Source organism: Symphodus melops, assembly GCF_947650265.1.
Source record: "Symphodus melops genome assembly, chromosome: 16".
NCBI lineage: Eukaryota > Metazoa > Chordata > Actinopteri > Labriformes > Labridae > Symphodus > Symphodus melops.
Genome location: NC_136706.1, coordinates 11,384,848 through 11,402,209, shown reverse-complemented (window position 1 = coordinate 11,402,209; position 17,362 = coordinate 11,384,848). Strand labels below are relative to the sequence as shown.

The window sequence follows — 17,362 nt, the reverse complement described above, 5'->3', positions numbered from 1 at the left end:
CACAATGCGCAGTAAGCTTTACTTTCCCTTTTTTTTTTTTTTTCCTTCCAAACACAGTCGCTGTATCTACTTATCTAATGGATCTGTGCAGGATCTTTGGATTTGTAAGCAGCTTTGTTTTCATTAATTACACAGCGAATGGTTTTCAGACAGGTTGCGTGTGTGTGAGGCGCTTTGCGTGTGTGTCTGCCGGTCCGTGGTTTATCCTTGAGAGTTCAGAGCAGGTTCTGGCTTGCTCGACTCTGGGAAACTTTAAGCTGAGCAAATAGCTGGGTCTGTTTTCCTGGCTGCCGCCACACTTGTATGTGTGAACCATGTGTTTGCACTGTGAGCACTTGTATGCATGCAGTATATGCTCACTGTAGGGGAAAGTCTGTGCCAGTTTTGTCTGTGTGGTAATTTTTTTCTTCTTTTTTTTTTCTTCTGTGTGTGTGTGAATACAAAGAGGAGAATACAGAGCATACTGAGGGAGAGATGAGCGCTATTCCCACGGAAGAGGCAGAAGATGACACCTCTGCTTTTCCCACACCTCCACTGTCTAGCCGCTCTCCCCTATCCTGACCTCAGTAACTGCAGAGGCAAATCCTGTTCTCTGCATGAGCACGCACAGGAGGCGACTTCTTTATTTCTGATCTGCAGTCTTCACACTTTTTTTTTCCCCCTGAGTGAAAACACACAAACCGCCTCAAGTGAGCCAGTCAAGGATCTTTGCTCTCTGAGGCCTGTGTTGTTTGATTTCATGCCCACCTCTAAGTGGAATGCTGTTTGCTGGGTGGAGCTCAGGTGTGTTGACAAGGCTTTTAGCACCGTCATGCTGTCAGGATGGCTTACAGACGAGTGTGTGTGTGTGTGTGTGTGTGTGCCCACGTTAGGGGCCGGCAAACAAGAGGTCACTAATGTCCCACCAGGGACACTTTAGCACGTAGAGAGGGACAGGACGGCACGGGCATGTGAACGCTACTGAGGCGTGAACGCTGTCTTTACACACAGACACACACACAGACGCACACGCACACGCACACACACACACACACACACACACACACACACACACACACACACACACACACACACACACACACACACTGATCCGATCTGTCAGTAACACTCATTTCCTTTCACACCCAGAGGGAAAATGTCACTGGTGTGAATGGGTCAACACGAGTTCTCAGGCTCTATACTGTACCTGCTTTTAACATACAGGTCTGACACTTTTCCACCTGAATAGGTAAACCTTGGTCACTGCTGGTTTACTTATGTAAGGATATGTTACCTCTAGTTTCACATGCGTAGCTGCTGTATGATTGAGACGTGTCATTCAGCAACTATCTTCTCAGAATAAGGATTGTGGGTCACGCTTTTTTCAAGCAAAGTGCTCTGTCAAACACTGTCAGAGTTGAGCGTTTCGTTGGAGTACACTGTAGGTTTTTCTTCTATATTTGTTCATATTGGCTCGGATTGCGTTCATCTCGTACTTTTATAAAAAATAATTTGACTACAAGTTGCTGCAATTCATGGCAATGGAGGTCGATGATCAAGAAAGTGGACGACACGGCGCTTTGCTCCATTACGCTGATCAAGGGGTGGGTATTTAATCCTGCACTTATTTTGATGATAGTTTTGGTTTCATGTGTGGTAAGTGTTTCGAAGGGGTCTTTGTTATATTTTAGCCACAAGAGTTCATCAACACCACGTTGAAAAAAAAAAAAACCTGTCACACCGGTGCAGTATATACCATAAAGTCTCTTAACACACCAAGGAAGATGGTCGGCCCTCGCTCCTCGTTGGACCGTCGTGAGCGGTCGTCGCCCTAGTTTTTGCCGTGTTTCCTGCTCCGTCACAGCCTTTTTTTTTTTTTCTTTCTTTCTTTTTTTTTTTTGGCTGATTCAACATGTTGAGGAGAAGAAGGGAAGAACTCCCAGAATTAACGTTTGCACTCCTACTAGCTACAGTGCTATCAGCCCACAGTGAAATTTGTGAAGTAGGCTACCAGCATCCCATTAAGCTGCCCAACTCTGCTGATCATGTGACAACTTTAATATAAGAGTCTTTCAATCAAAAGAGCGCTCCACAAGTTTGAATTACAGATCAATGTACCACCGTATACGGTATACAGTATGAGCGAGGATGAGGATGCTGAGACCACAACACCTCTTCCCATTTTCCCTCATCACTATGGCTCCATGCCCCCTGATGGGGAGAAACTCTGCAGGAGGTACAGAGCGGTGTGAAGGTGTGAGGAACATGATGTCCATTGTTGTGTTTGCATGTCGGTCATTCCAGATGACAGCAGAGCTGTGGTGTTGCTTGATGTGTGGATTATGTCATCTGAAACTCGTTTTTAATGTTATGTTTGAATTGTGTCAAAAACATTTCTTTGAACCTCGCTGCTAATGTTTGTTCTTGTTTTTTTTTTTTTTTCGTCCAGGCATGTAACAGCGATGAGTACGTGGCTGTGCCCAGAGAGTACATGGTCAGGATGCTAAAAGAGAGAGGTCAGTTAAATCACATGGTATTAGAGAAGAAGGTTCGAATGCAGCGACTTTAAATATTGTAAAAAAAATTGTTGCTAATCTTTCATCTTTACTTGTGTTTTTTTTTTTTTTTTTAAGGATTTCTGAAAGACCAGGACGACAGTGACTACACACACCAACAGGAAGAGGAGAACGTCAGTGACATTGTGACCCTCGGTGTGACCCCTGAACTCCCCAGGTATGCCCCTCAGTGTCAGTGGGCCCCTCTCTCAGGGCTGGACCCCGACACCCTGACCTTTCCCGGGGGGGCGCCCATTCAGCTCCACACCGTGCCCCCTGGCCTCCTGCCAAGGATACCCCTCTTCTACGTCTGCACCAGATGTGGCAAGGTGTTCTGGGAAGGCTCTCACTTCGGCCGTGTCCTGTCCATGTTTCAGGAGGTCTTGCGCGTAACAGACGAGGACGCTGAATCAGTCGCAGTACGCGTTCCAACAGCACAGGGAAATTGACGGGTGTAGAACCAATGTACTTTTCCTCAAACATCCTAAAAACCATCATTTGCACATTCAGCACACAGCTTAGAAAATCCACTTTGGTGTACTCATTTATTGGTTTTATTATGAGCTTTTTTTTTTTTAATTGATTAGATGAAAAGTCATAAAAAAATGGAATTGAGGCAGACAATATAATTCAAAACACCAATTTCACACTTGTGAACCGGACGGAACCAAAACCATGCTCATCCTTACGTTCTCTTACGTGTATAGTTATACAGTTTTAAAAGTTATCTTTATAAAACAAAAAAAGTCTCAGAAAACCAAAGACCACTTTGACTTACATTATGTTGTTGATTGTATTGATAGACATGACATGGCAGATTTTATTTTACCATTTAGTTTTTTTTCCTTAGGCAGTTTCATATGGCCGTTCAACCTGACATGGATTATGTTGTCAAACTATTTTGCGCTTGACGTTAGTAACGTTCAGTTACGTTAAAGACTTTCTAGAGTCGGAGACTTTTTTTTTTTTTTTTTTTTTTTAATCTTCGGACCTCAGAGATGCACCTAAATGACAGCAGGACTAACTTCCTTGGCCCACTTCTTTTTTTTTTTTTTTTAGCAGTCTGTGGTACTGTATGTTTTTATTCTCCGTACTTACCTGTGTACATTGTTTACATATTCAGCTGCAAGCTCTAATGAGATAATAAAGAATCATTTCTTTTATGAAGCTGTGCGAAGCCCTAATCATTTCCGTCTGCAGATCCGTTTGTTCTTGATGTGTGTCGGCGTTGAGGAAACAGATGGTAAAGCGCTGAGAGTGGTCAGATTGATGAGATCATCTGAGCCTTACTGATGTCTGTCAGGTGTAACACTAACAGTGTGTGGGGGTTTCCTGCCCCCAGGCAGAAGAGCAGCCAGGTCGCAGAGTAACCCAACACATTATGCCCCCCCCCCCCCCCCCCCCCCCCCCCCCCCCCCGCCTTTCATTTTCTCTCATACCTTTCTTTCATCTCCTCTCCTCAAAAATCCCACTTTGCATTTGTGTCGTTTCCCCAAAAGGGTTTTAAGAGATCTCATCTGGGAAAACTCTGCATTCAAGACTGTCTGGTGTTTTCAGGACACGTAACTTGCCTTCATAGCTTTGGAAAGCAGAGTTTTACACTCGTTAAATCGAAGAAAACCCTTAATCATAGCCAGATGTTCACTTCAACTGATCACTTAATTTCATCAAGAAAGCCACAGTGATTTCCAAAGACAGGTCATACCGTGAATCATGGAGGTAGATGCAGTTTTAATGACTGTGTTTGGCTGCGGTAGGAAGTCGGTGACTAATCCTTTTTTTAATGGCAAGCTTATAAAGTGAAAGCATTTCTCAAGATCATGCACACCATCATCTGACAATTATAACATCATCCAATGTAAAGTGTTTGATATATGGCAACTGAAAATACTAGCTTTGCTGACTTCACACACCATCAGTTCACCGTGAGCTGAGCTCCTGTCCGTCCTTAATACAAAAAGTAGTGGAATTAAGAATTTCACATTTCACCTTTTTTCGTGTTTGAGGCGTATGTTCATTTATTATTTTAACCCTTTATTTATCCAGGAAATTTCCCATTGAGGATAAAAACCTCTTTTTCAATGGAGTCCTGCAAACTATACAATAAGAAAAACCTTATTAATACACTGCATGTGAACGTCAGGTCAGACTTCGGCTTCTAAGTCATTTAACACCAACTTACAAATTGCATAACCTCAATGGCATTACAAAACATAGGATTAGTGCTTTTGTTGGGGAAAGTAATGCCACACCCATGTTGTTTAAAGATATCTGCAAGGACATTATAAGTCCTGTCACTTTCTGTTACTGAAGAATAAGCCTTTAAAAATGGGTGTCTGTAACTGTGAACATGAAGCTCGATCTTTATTGTTCAGAGTAATTAAATCACGGTTATCCTCGTCTCAATCTCCTACTCCTCCTATAAATCAGATCCAAAGTTAAACTCCAACATGAACCATCTTGGACATAAGGGACTATGTGGATTACTTTCTCAGACATGATTTACAAGCTCTCAAGCCCAGTGTGTGATGCTTATTAGCTGATAAGCCTATAGTTGTATCATTTATCGGGATATTAATGAAGGGAGAAGCCCAGGTTCTGTGCAGACCACGTTTCAGTAGAAATGGTTGTGGGATGGTTTTTAGTTTTTAGTTTTTTTTTTAAACCGATTATTCAAACTGTTCTGCAGGCAGACTTTGTAACCACATGGTTGGCTTGCCATTTCTAGTATCTCCAAAACATTTCTCTCCTGATAATCAGACGGAATTCTTCTTTTGCGTGTAGGCTAGTTGAATTGTGGTAACATCACTTGAAATCTTGGACTCATTTAAGGACCAGGCCAGAGGCGGTCAAAAGACGAAAAGACCAGAGGACAGTACACAATCTTAGAAATGGACACAAAAAACTGATAATTATTCCTTTTCCATGATTAATCCCAAAAGTAAAATGTTTAATGTTTTTTATTAAAAAAAATTAAAAAGACAAGAGGAAACACGTTTGTTTGACTGTAGTCACGTGTTCATGAATGTCTTCTTCATCCATGCAAGTGTTTAAAATGGGAAGCAGATTTCCATCTTTGTTGTGGAACAATTGCAAGCAGGACTGCAGAGGACAATTTGGGATCAATCTGGAGGGAATATAATAATATCTCCACGAAATGATGTTTCCTCAAGGCACATATTTTTGTAGCATCTACTAATAATAACTTTTCATAAAAAATAACCGATTTCCTCTTACGCATACATTGGCTACAGTAATACAAAAGAAATAGTTGGAACGTCGCCATGCGCTTTTTTTTCTCCACAGCTGACTGTATTGTCACTACAGTAGCCTATCATTATCCAGCCTCCAAAATAATTGTAATGCTCTGAATTAAGTCTACACTCTAGCTCCTAAATAAAACCCCTGTGTGTGTGTGTGCGTCTTGTGCCGTCCTTGTCCGGGTGGTCGCGGCAGCCCCTGCCTGAGCGCAGAGTGCGAGCTTTCTGCTGCAGCACCGTGTTATTTGATCCCTGCTCTTTCTTTGCTGGGAAGAAAAGCTCGCCTCTTTCCCACGCTCTGAGGACACGTGGTGCCCGGAATGAATTGGACTCAGTAGGCCCTCCCTCCCGGTTACACGTCATCTCGCTCTCGCTCTCTCTCTCTCTTTTTCTAGGCTCTCATACCCTCTCTCTCTCTTTCTCACTTACACCGTAAGTTGAGTTCAACATTCTCTCTGCCATGAATGCAAGACAACCCATTTGCCAAAACGACTTTCAGCGTGACATTTTTTTTATTTTGTTTTTGGCGGTGATATGATATCCATCCTGTTTTAAACCATCTCGACTTTACTATTCTATGATGCTCAGGTCTGGTCCCGTCTGCTGCCTCCGCGCAAAAACTCGGAAAAGAGCATCGATCTATCCGGCGCTCCGTTAATACAACAGCCCCACACCACTGCGCGACTCTGGCTTCTTCCAACATAAGGCAATTGAACAAATAGCTGCAAAAACAGAAGTAATCTAGGCTGGTGATATCTGTTATGATTAGTTTACGAGTTGACTAAATGCACAAAACCTGACTATCTTCACTCAAAAATGACTGTGCAGTCGTACGCACGTTTATTTCCTTTACACTGGGCTTAGAAGTTTAATAAACGCATTTCAGAAACTGTATACTGCTTTACAGCGGTTTTGTGGTTGTATCTGTTTTGGCTGCTTCCCAGATTCACATTACCAAAAAGACTCATCGCTGCGACGCGGTGGGGGGCCGAGAGAGGGGAGCATATGCCTTAGAGTTTGGGGGGGGGGGGGCTCATCCAATTGGAGAAACTTTTTGTTTTCCAAGTGTCCAGACGCAGTGCAACCAAAGCTCTGATAGCGGACAGATGTTTAGGATTTCCCAGAAGATGTTCTACACCATTCAGTAACCCAAAGAATGACACACTTATATAACCAACATAATAAAATGTATTATAATTCTAAAATGACAAATTCTGGGATACACTCTCAAAATGAAATGGCTTAGTGTTTTGAACTGCCATTCAAAGCAGATGCTGTGTCAAGGAGTAGACTGTGGAGAGGAACGCACATCTGCGAGTGTAGCTGACATAAAAGGTCTGAGCCATAGGATAGTGTATTCGCCGCATTTCTGTGAGTGAGTCAGAGCCGCAGTTTTTTTTATTTTCAAGCGTTTGCAGCTGTGGGCCACCTGTAAAGGAACAAACAGTCAGCGTAGTCCCCTGCAAATAGACACAAAAAGTCTCCAAAACATATGAATCACAGTCGAGCACGAGCACACACACAGTTCCCTTCATTCTCAACTCAACATCCACTGCGATGCTTTCAGATAGGAAGTGATGGCGCTTCCTATCTGAAAGGCCCTTTATGTGGAAGGCAGCAACACTTTTTCTGATTGACTGGCTGGTTAATTGTCTATCGGGGAAACTATAACGCTGCTGTTCTATGTCAGTGTAGGTTACGTTACATTTTGACATCTACGTCATCATGACAACAGCGTTGAAACTCTTCTCACCGTTCCTCTTGGTTAAAGTCCAACCAATATAACCAAAACTCACATTTGATTCTAAACTTGCCTCTTTTAGGTTTACATTCAGTAAAACATACAAAACCAAGTTGGACTTTACAAAAGTGGATTACTTCGTTATTCGGAACATGCATCTAAAATGTGTCTTGATGTTATTGCGAATAAGTCATTTGAAGGCAGTGATTTCTTTCAAAACGTTTGTTAGGAGATGATAAGGTGAAGTATTGTAGAATAATGACCATAACACTGTTGCAATAAAAGTGGCTTTTCTGCTTCAGTCTGTTCATTTATTATTTATCAAAGCAAATTAGACCTCTCGGGTTAATTTATAAAAGTCAGCTTGTGCTGTTCACTGACCTGACACAGGTGTCAACATACGTGCAACATGGAAGATATTAATTAATTCCATTATGTCTTGCCTCTTATGTGAACTACATTCAATTTGTTTTTCCATATAGATTAGATAAAATAGGTTGTGACCTTCTTATGTCGGATCTATCTCTGTTGCTGTCTCTCTCACACTAATGCACAGATGCACTGTCGCACATTCATGCAGACAGATGCAGCCACAGACGCGCGCGCCAAATGTAGGCTACAGTTCTGAGTGTGGGAAAAAGAGGACGGTGTGAAGCTACCTAACCATCAGAGCGAAGAGCGGTTTATGAAGTGTTACACAGACGAGGTGAAGCACGCGGGCAGCCAAATGGAGCAAACGGCGCTTGGGAGGCGCATACTTATCTGCGGTTTCCACATGTTACTCTTTCCCCCCAATCTATCCAGATATGTCACTTTCACATGCATTCTTTCTTTCAATCTGCTTCCATCTATCAATATCTATCAACACATTCTCAATATCTCTTTCTCACACGCACGCACACACACATGCGCACGCACGCACACACACTCACACACCCAAGCACGCAGTTCCCACGGTGGTGGGGGGAGCTGAGCCCGAGCGGCGTGTCAATCTGCGCACAGCGTCACCTCTTTTCACTTGCAAAAAGGAAGTAGCGCAGGGCTTTTGTTATTTGAAGTCCCGCAGTCTACTCGTTTGAAAACAACTGGAATAGATCCGCAGTTTATGATTTAAACAGCCGCCTTTAATCTCCTCCTCGGATGTGTTTTATATAGATCCAAACGACCGTTGGGTTTGATTTTACGGTCTTGTCCATTTGGTTTGTAGGTAGAAAATCATGTCTTAGAAAGAGAGAAACAGACTGAGTTTTCTGTTTTGTCACTTTATGAACGATCCAATAAACGAGTCACATTTTTAATTGATGTTTCATTCCCTTGCTCAAATGTATTAAGATGCTCAAAGGCATCCAGTCATTGGTTTAGAGAAAGTGGGGCGAACAAATCTCAAACACCCTCTTCTATGTAGTGTATAATTATCTGGACCTTTACTGCTCCCATTTCAACAAGACCAAAGAGCCTGAGTGCTAAAGGTCGTCTTTATTTATCGTTTGCCCCATATCCACGCGCCAGTGAGGATGTTTTTCCTCTTGGTTAATAAATAAAGTTGACCCTTTTTTAGGTTTCAAGTAAAAGTCCATTTGCCCGATGTATCCATATTGCATATAACTACCCTATCAATGTTAGAAACAGGCCTACACATTAATTACCACATTTGGTAATTAATGAGTTCCTGGTGATATATTAATCTATAGTGCAACGTGCCGGCCTCCCTCAGCAGTTTAAAGCTCCGGCAGCACCATGCCTATAGCTTTCAGTTTGCTTCCTGAGATCGGCTGCAAGAGATCGGATGTAGAGCTCCGTTGGTATTGCTGCAGGCGGCTTGTTGAATATTTCTGCAGCAACATTTGGCTCACCCCTCAGAAGACCACGCCCCTCCCTACAGATTCACAAGGGCCCCGGTCACTCCCCCTAACCGAGCCGGCAGCCTATAACCTCCCCGGGTTTCCGCCCATTCCTCCACAGTTGATTCTTTAGGACTGTATTGTCATGCAAATAGAGGACGCGTAAAATATTCCCCCAGAGCGCAGCGCAGGACAGAGACTCACACGGATCGCGCGGAGGACGCAAACCGGGGCCACAGGGTGGATTTGTATCGTTTTCGTCTCTCCAGACCCGTCCATCTTTCACAGGTAAGTCTCAAATCTGTAGAGAACTTTATTTCAATTGGCAAAAATCAAGCTGTGTATCCGTGCGTAAACGTTTACGCACGGAGGTCTCCTCTCTGGCTGCTGGATGTGGAGGAATGTGGGGTTCTCTTGCAGGCTGTTAGGGAGGTATCGAGATTTATGTGGACTTTTTTTTTTTTTGTCTTTCTCTCTCTTCAGACCACATGAGCAGAGGTATATAGCCGGACGTGTAGCCACGAAACAGCTCGGACCGTTCAATGAAAGCTGCGGAGGCTGTTCTGTGGAGATAGTGGTCATACTTCCAATCACCTGAGAGAAGTCGGAGGTGTCTCTCTTCTCCATCCCCTGCTACAGGCTACCTGCTGCTGCTTCAGAAGGGGAACTACATCTATAGATCTCTGGATTGCTTTCCAGCTCCCTCTTATTTTTTAGGGGATTTAAGGATCTCTCAAATCTTAACTTTTTTTGCACACCAAGTGTGTTATTTCATCTCTTGTCCTTTTTTGGATATATACAGTGCCCCCTTTTCCCGTTTAGAACTTTAAAGTGCCTTAATAACTGACTGTAATCCAGTGTAACTGTGGCATTGTCACCAGACTTGAGAAGCAACAGGGAGAAGACGATTATTATCAGCTTTAGATCCCGGGCAGGATTACTGGTCCCCCCCCTCCCCACATCTCTCCAGCGAGCTGCAACCATGAGCCAGGCGGATGTGTCGACTTGTTCCGCACCGCAGAGGGTTTTTCAGGAGGCGGTGAAGAAGGGAAACACCAAGGAGCTGCATTCTTTGCTGCAAAACATGACAAACTGCGAGTTCAACGTCAACTCTTTCGGGCCTGAAGGACAGACGGCCCTACACCAGTCCGTCATTGATGGAAACTTGGAGCTGGTAAAACTGCTGGTGAAGTTTGGCGCAGATATCCGACTGGCCAACAGGGAAGGGTGGAGCGCTTTACACATCGCCGCCTTCGGGGGCCACCAAGACATTGTGCTATACCTCATCACCAAGGCCAAGTACTCCTCTGGCGCCCGGTGATTTGTCTCATGCTGTCAGGTAAAAATCAGAAAAGAAGTGGAAAATAGAACTGCAACATACGGAGAGCAACAAACAAACCGCAATTGTCTAAATAGTTGTGCCAAATTACTTTAAGAAAAGAAATCAAAATAGGCCTGCACAGCATTCTTCCCTCAATGTAAACCAAACAGGGTCTCTGTGCGCTCCGGAGACAAGCACTACACACTTCACACAAAGTGCTGCAACTTGATTCTTTCACAAAACAAAAAAAAAGCAAAGCCATTTCGGTGAGTTTGTTGGTACTAAAGCTTTCCTCTTGAATGTGTCTCTTAGATCCACTCTAAAAGAAGCCAGTGTCTGTGTATCACATGTGTGTGTGTGTTTTGACTCCAGAGTGCAGATGGCCAAGTTTTTTTTATACATTCTCCCATCCCCTGAATACAATTGAATAGTGTCTTTGTGAGGGGCTCGCAGATTTGACCTGTCGCTCCTCATTGTTCACTTGTAAAACTCCTTCTAAGTTATTATATATGGAAAATTACGGCACTTGATGCTTGTGTGGCTGCATGCTGGAATATCTGAAAGGGAAGACACATGGATTAGAGCAGAATGGTTGCCCTCTGTTGGCTACTAGAGGTCTGATTTCTTTAATACATTTTATTATAATTTTTTACTCAAAGAGCGACATAATGGCTATCCAACACGCTTTCAGATGTGTAATCGTTATGTAACAACAATTCTGACTCCTTTATTGTTGTGAAGTACTGTACACAATAGCTTTACTTTGTTTCTGTTTTGTTTTTAAAAAGGGACAGTAGCTGATGCGCTCTGTATCTATCTTGCCATGCTGGCGTCCATTTTTTTTTCAGGCCAGTGCGATCACTCTTACGAGTTGGTTAATGTGTTATATTAGAAGAAAACCGCTGCTTCCGCTTTGTATCAAACAATTTTGGAATTCACTTTATAATCTCCTTTCAGTATTTTATGAACATCCTAGTCATCACTGTGAAAGCGGGCTGGGTTTTTTTTTTTATTTATGAAGGTACATTGAGAAGATGCGTTTTCTTTCTATGTCGTGGTTCTTCTTAAAACACAAAAGAAATCTTTAAGTGTAAGAGGGTGACTCAAGCTGCTTCAGACTCGTAGTATAAACTGTCCCGTGTGGAGGTATCTGCCACCTTCCCCAGCATCCCATTCTGTTACAGCCTGTTGGCCCCACAAGATGACTTTCTCTCCCCCCTTCTCCTCTTCCCATTTAAAGGACTCTGTTTGGTTGCCTTTTTGATAGCTACCTCGACTATAAAGTATTCTTAAGATGTTCCGCTCTCTCACTACTCTGCCACGTTGTTTTGAGTTTAAAGACACTCGTAATTTGTTTGTGATCAATCACATGTAGATGTGTTTTAGGGGGGAGGGACTTAAGTACAGAAGATGCAATGAACACACTCGTGCATCCTCAGTCGGGACAGTTTATTCTACTCTACAACCAAACCAATCCTGACAAGCAAAGCATCGTTATTTTCTGCAAGGGACTATTTTTTCTGTGACTCTTTTACTCCTTATCTTTTTCTCACTCTCTCTCAATTGATGCATATTTTCCCTATGTAAACCTAATCCTTTCCTTTCGCCCTCTTTCTCTTTTTCCTTATCACCTATCTTCTGTTTTCTATCATTTTTTTTCAGTCATACAAAAAATGGAATTGTATCGCATGACTTAAAAACGCAGGGAGTTTTATTGCACAAAAAAATGCGGAGCCTTGTGAGTCCCCAGTGTTTGAGCGGGGTAACTGCAGGAGCCAAGGCTTTGGAATAGTAACTACTACTGAGCAGGACCCTATACTGTTGGATGATGAAGACTGAAAAGAAAAACAACAACACATGACGGTTGCAGGATGTCACATGAGGGGAAAACTTTGGTTTCTGCTGCATTTAAAAAGTCATGGCACCCTAACATTTTGTATCAATGCTGCTTGTTTTTTTTCTTTGTATGTAAATGTCATTTTTTTTGTTTTATTTTTCAAAATACAGATCCTACTGCTCAAATGACCAATAGTTGTGTTGAAGCTTCACAGCAGCACTGGTTGACCTCATGAGAAGCTGATGAGTGTTTTTTTTCCCCCCAGTGTGTCTATGCTTGTGCGTGTGTGGTGCTTCTCTTGAGCCCCCCCCCCCCCCCCCCCCCCCCCCCCCCCACCCAGTGTGTTGTTGTGTTCACCATTCATGCAGACAAGACAAACTTCAAACATTTTAAACCTGGAAAAATCACAAACATCTGAAGCGTAGATCCACCACATCAAGGCATAGATTAGTATCAGGCAACACGTGAAATATGCATCGCTTGTCTTAAACTTGATGTGTGTTTTTTTTTTCTCGTTTGTTTTTGTTCGAATATTGCACTGATGACTGTTGTTGAAAAGTTGGCTTTTATGTGTCAACATTTTAATTTTTTTCTGAATGGAAAAAAGAAACAAACACAACAAAATACTATTGTATAAATATATGCTCCAGGTGATGATGTCCTAATGTGTGTGTTGCTTTGTGGAAAAACCTTGTGTTTTTTTTTTAACAAAGATGCGTGTATCTCTGTGATTGGGTGTATGTATATATACATATGGATATATATATCAACGCTGATGATGATGATATCTTGGGGCACTTTCTTTTCTGAAGTGCTGTCTTCCTGTTTTATTTTAAAGGGGAATAATACATTTGATGGTAAGATCATTGTAACATGATTAAAAATTGCACGGTTGTGCGGTTGTTGGGCTTACCAGGGTCATAACATTTATGACGTAAGAAGCCAGCCGCCAGATTGGTGTACACGAGTTAGAGGATTTTTTTTTAAGTAAGAAAAAAGTGCTGACTATTTTGGACCAAGGTGTGTTTCAGGTCTTGCTTCATTTCAAGCAAGGGGGAAACAGCTGATTTCTCGTGAGTGATGCAGATGTTCCATCATAGTTTGTTTTATTTTTTTGTATTCTTTTATTTTGAATATTTGTAACACTGTGATAATGACGTCATGTCATGTGGAGATGAGTGCTGTATTATTTTTGTACGTTTGTGTACAAGCCAGTAAAGAAATCATTAAACTTAAATCCTTTGTGTATGCATACATTTTTTTTACCCTCATCTCCTGAGCAGAAAGCTGCCCCTCCTCCTGTGTTTTATTTCAGAGAAAACTTTGGGAAACACACCCCTCCATGCCCTCCCCTCGCTCCCGCTCTCTCTTTTCCCTCCCCTGTCTTGCAAGCCGGGCCCAACCCAGATCCCCATTCTGTCCTTTTGTCATTCATCTGGCCTCATCCTTTCACTGCTGGGATAAAGGAGCCTGGTGCATTGTGGGTAGGCTCAGTTTAAAGAAGGGTCCCCTCCCCTGTGTGTGTTCTGTGAGGACCGGTTTTATGTTACCCTCACACATACTCAAAAAAACACACATCTCTCCCTGTTGCTCTCTTTCTAACGAGTAGAAAGTGAGCTTTGCGCTACAATTCAGCTCCCTGCTAACAGCCTACTCTTGCCCCTCACTTTAATATAGCCATCACTCATTATCAATATTTTTTTTCTCTGCAGATATCATTTTACTCACTCTTTCAAAATGCTGTATAGCCCTGCTGAGGAAAAAATACAAGTAGGTTGATTGGTTGGGCAGGACTTAGTGATTGTTTTATTGTGAAATATCCTGCAGTAATGGTGCATGAAATTGTATTGAAAAGAAGTTTGCTTACACATAATTTGGACCAGTTGGAAATGGAAAACTGAAACACATGGGTTCATTAGTAGCCAAAATTCTTGAGAAACACTGTGAGCGTGCTTGTTCTTTCCTGGGTTCAGTTTTGGATTTTTCTACTCTGTTTGAACTTGAAGCCTTGTGAAAACAAGCACAAGATACTGCGTGCCACACTTTTCACCACTTTGCAATTGTGCTCCTGATTCTGTACACCTGTGTGTTTTGAAAAAGAAGCCTTTATGTCCTCCTGTATCGTGGAAATTCTAACTTGTGAATGATGTTGCTTTGCTGTGGGAGGGTCGTGGGAAAAAAAATGCCACCATACATCTTTCTACACGTCTGACCTGTTCGTGTTGTAACGTTCACAGGGTGTCAACCAGCAAGTTTGCTGGAAATGCTTGAGCAAGAAGAGGGTTACACATGTGGTTTGAGTAGTCCTGAATTAAAATTCTAAGTTCAAAATAAGAAATAGAGTCTAAAATTAGACCTTGGAATTTATTAGAATAGCTGTTAAACTCATTTTGTAGGCTTGAACTTTATCTGAACTTTGACTACAGCTTAAATGCTCTGCAAAGTACATACTGTAGATCTGATTCATTTCTTCATCAAATCAACACCCACAAAGTTAGCTCCTTTTAGACACCATGCCCTCTGTGTTTTGATACCAAACAGGCTATCTGGCTTGCTCCTCGCCCGTCCTTTCCTCTCACCCTCCCAGTCTCTCACTTCTGCAGGATGTTTTTGTTGAGCTGGGTTCCCTATTGTTCACACACTGAGTTGGCTGGCCTCCCAGGGCTGCTGCTGGCTGCAAGGCCCCCTAATAGGTTCTTCATGTGCTTTGGCTTCCCTTTGCTCGTCTTGGTCTGGCCTGAGCAGCTTAGAGAGCCAGACAACACAAGGCATTTTGGAAGGATATCTTTTAGCAGAAAAAAAAATCCGAAGAACTATTTGGGGATTTGCATCAAGTGTAACATATGTGTGGCAGCAAATCATCAAAATCACTCTAGCCGTAACACACTGGATACAATAGCTGGTAACAGTCTTGTGTTTGTGTATTTTAATGTGTTTAACGGATAAATTGAGTGTTGCTCAATGTTACAGTACCACAATCGTCTGTGTTTGTCTTCATTCATCTCCATTCAAAAGGCCGTTGTTCAGCAGCTCATAAAATATTAATATCCATGCAAACTCTCCTCATTTGAAGGTTTACACTCAATCTGTAAAACACAAAATGAACATTTTGTGATATGTCTTAAAATGTACTTAAACTGGTGTTGCAATACTTAATTCCTCATTTTATAATGCTCCTGTTATACTGGTGTACAGACATGGGAGCTTTAATGGTGAGCTCTTGCATATGACTTCCTCAAAGTGCCTTTGTATTTTCTGTGTACAGGGGTAATGATGTAATACCAACGGCTTGTTTGAATTTTAGGTATGAGAGCACATATAATTGACTTTCAGGGTTGTTGCAAGAACCTGTTGATTGACAGCAACCACATAAGGAGGAACTTGGAGAAACATTTAACCGTTGTTTTTTTTGTCCAGGTACACTTGAATCTTATTAGCGGCTTAGTAATGTGACCTATTTCCCATCAGAGCACCACCCAGCTTTAGGTGCGATCAGTGTGAGGAATTGAAAATATTCTGTCATGGGTGTATATTGCTTTTCATATGTTTACATTAATTACGGAGCTTTGGCACAGCAGTCATGAGACGTATTTAATGATCACTGCTGTTGAACGAATTCCCACAACATACAAACCTGTCGGTTTTCCTCTCATTTATGAATATGATCTTCGGCTGTGCATGTGAAAGTACGTTTGTAGCTTCTATCTATTCTGTTTTAACACAATGTTGCTTTGAGTTGAGTCCTAAGAGTGTATGTGAGTGTATGTGTGCACAAAGGAAGGGAAGTTATTTGACAGATTTAACCCGCCTGTGATGGGATTATTATAAAAAACAGAAACTATATGAATGAACGATAAAATTCGAACCTTTTTGATAGAGTATTTTGTGCATAAGATAGTTGCAACAAGTTCTAAAGCAGAACATTACAGAACATTTCCCACCCTGCTTACTTGGAAGAAATTAAGCAAATGTGAAGTTTTCTTCATCAATGAGTAGATTTCCTTGATAAAAACAAAAGTTTGTGGGTTTTTTTTTTTATGTCAGCCAAAAAGGACAACTATACTTGAACTGTATAATCCTCTGATTATACTATTTTGCCTTCAAATCATTGTTACATGCAATTTTTTAAATGATTGTTGAAATTATGATTTATTTATTTAAATAGGGACCGTGCAGGTTAATAAACATAAACCTGCAAATATGTTAAATTATAGCCATAGGCTAATTTCCACCCAAATCCTGTTAGCGGTTTAGTGGTAAACAAAGTTATATTAAACCACAGTGACAAGCAAAAATCAAAACAAGTAATGACAAAAGAACAAAATGTACTGTGCATTAGTTTACAGAGACACATATTTACCAGTATAAAGAGTGGCTGTTTGATTTTGTCCTGAACAACTCAGACTTAAAGTGCTGTTAAGGAAGGTAAAGTGTCGGAGTATTAAAGTGTCACAGTGCTGGAGTATTGCACATGCTTAAGAGGTACTGTTGTAAATGGCAGGTTTGCTCTAGAACCTGTTTCTTTAAAGTGCTCCTGTGTTATCATACCTTCAGTGTTATTGGCATATAAATAAAAGATAGGAAGAACTTCTGGCAAAATAATAAAAAAACTCTTTCATGTGTGAAGTTCAAACAGGACGTTCATTGGTCTCATGATATCAACTTCATCACCCCCACACTTGCTTATGGAAAATGTTCCTGAATATTTCCTTCTATAACACACATCGGCTCAATACAACTTTTAGGGATTATTTATTAGAGGGCTGGCTGGAAAAACTCAGGAGGAAGTTGGAATTAAACCTTTTGATGTTTGTGTGTAGGTCATTCT

General features: G+C 41.8%; 3 protein-coding genes across 3 annotated transcripts in view; all 3 read left to right on the top strand.

Moving 5' to 3' along the window:
• The window catches only part of exd3 (exonuclease 3'-5' domain containing 3), a 37,583-nt gene extending 34,442 nt beyond the window's left edge, over positions 1–3,141 (top strand). Inside the window, exons 20-21 of the mRNA XM_079364153.1 lie at positions 2,429–2,495; positions 2,613–3,141. Coding sequence (XP_079220279.1) covers positions 2,429–2,495; positions 2,613–2,983 — 438 coding nt within the window. The 3' untranslated portion in view covers positions 2,984–3,141. The remainder of the gene's footprint in view (positions 1–2,428; positions 2,496–2,612) is intronic.
• LOC306836848 (kunitz-type serine protease inhibitor IX-like) overlaps positions 1–17,362 on the top strand; it is a 140,719-nt gene that overhangs the window by 111,284 nt on the left and 12,073 nt on the right. The window lies entirely within an intron of this gene.
• Positions 9,510–12,838, top strand: nrarpa (NOTCH regulated ankyrin repeat protein a). Its single transcript, XM_079364259.1, has 2 exons — positions 9,510–9,664; positions 9,860–12,838. The coding sequence occupies exon 2, from the start codon at positions 10,359–10,361 to the stop codon at positions 10,695–10,697; it is 339 nt and encodes a 112-aa protein (XP_079220385.1). The 5' UTR covers positions 9,510–9,664; positions 9,860–10,358; the 3' UTR covers positions 10,698–12,838.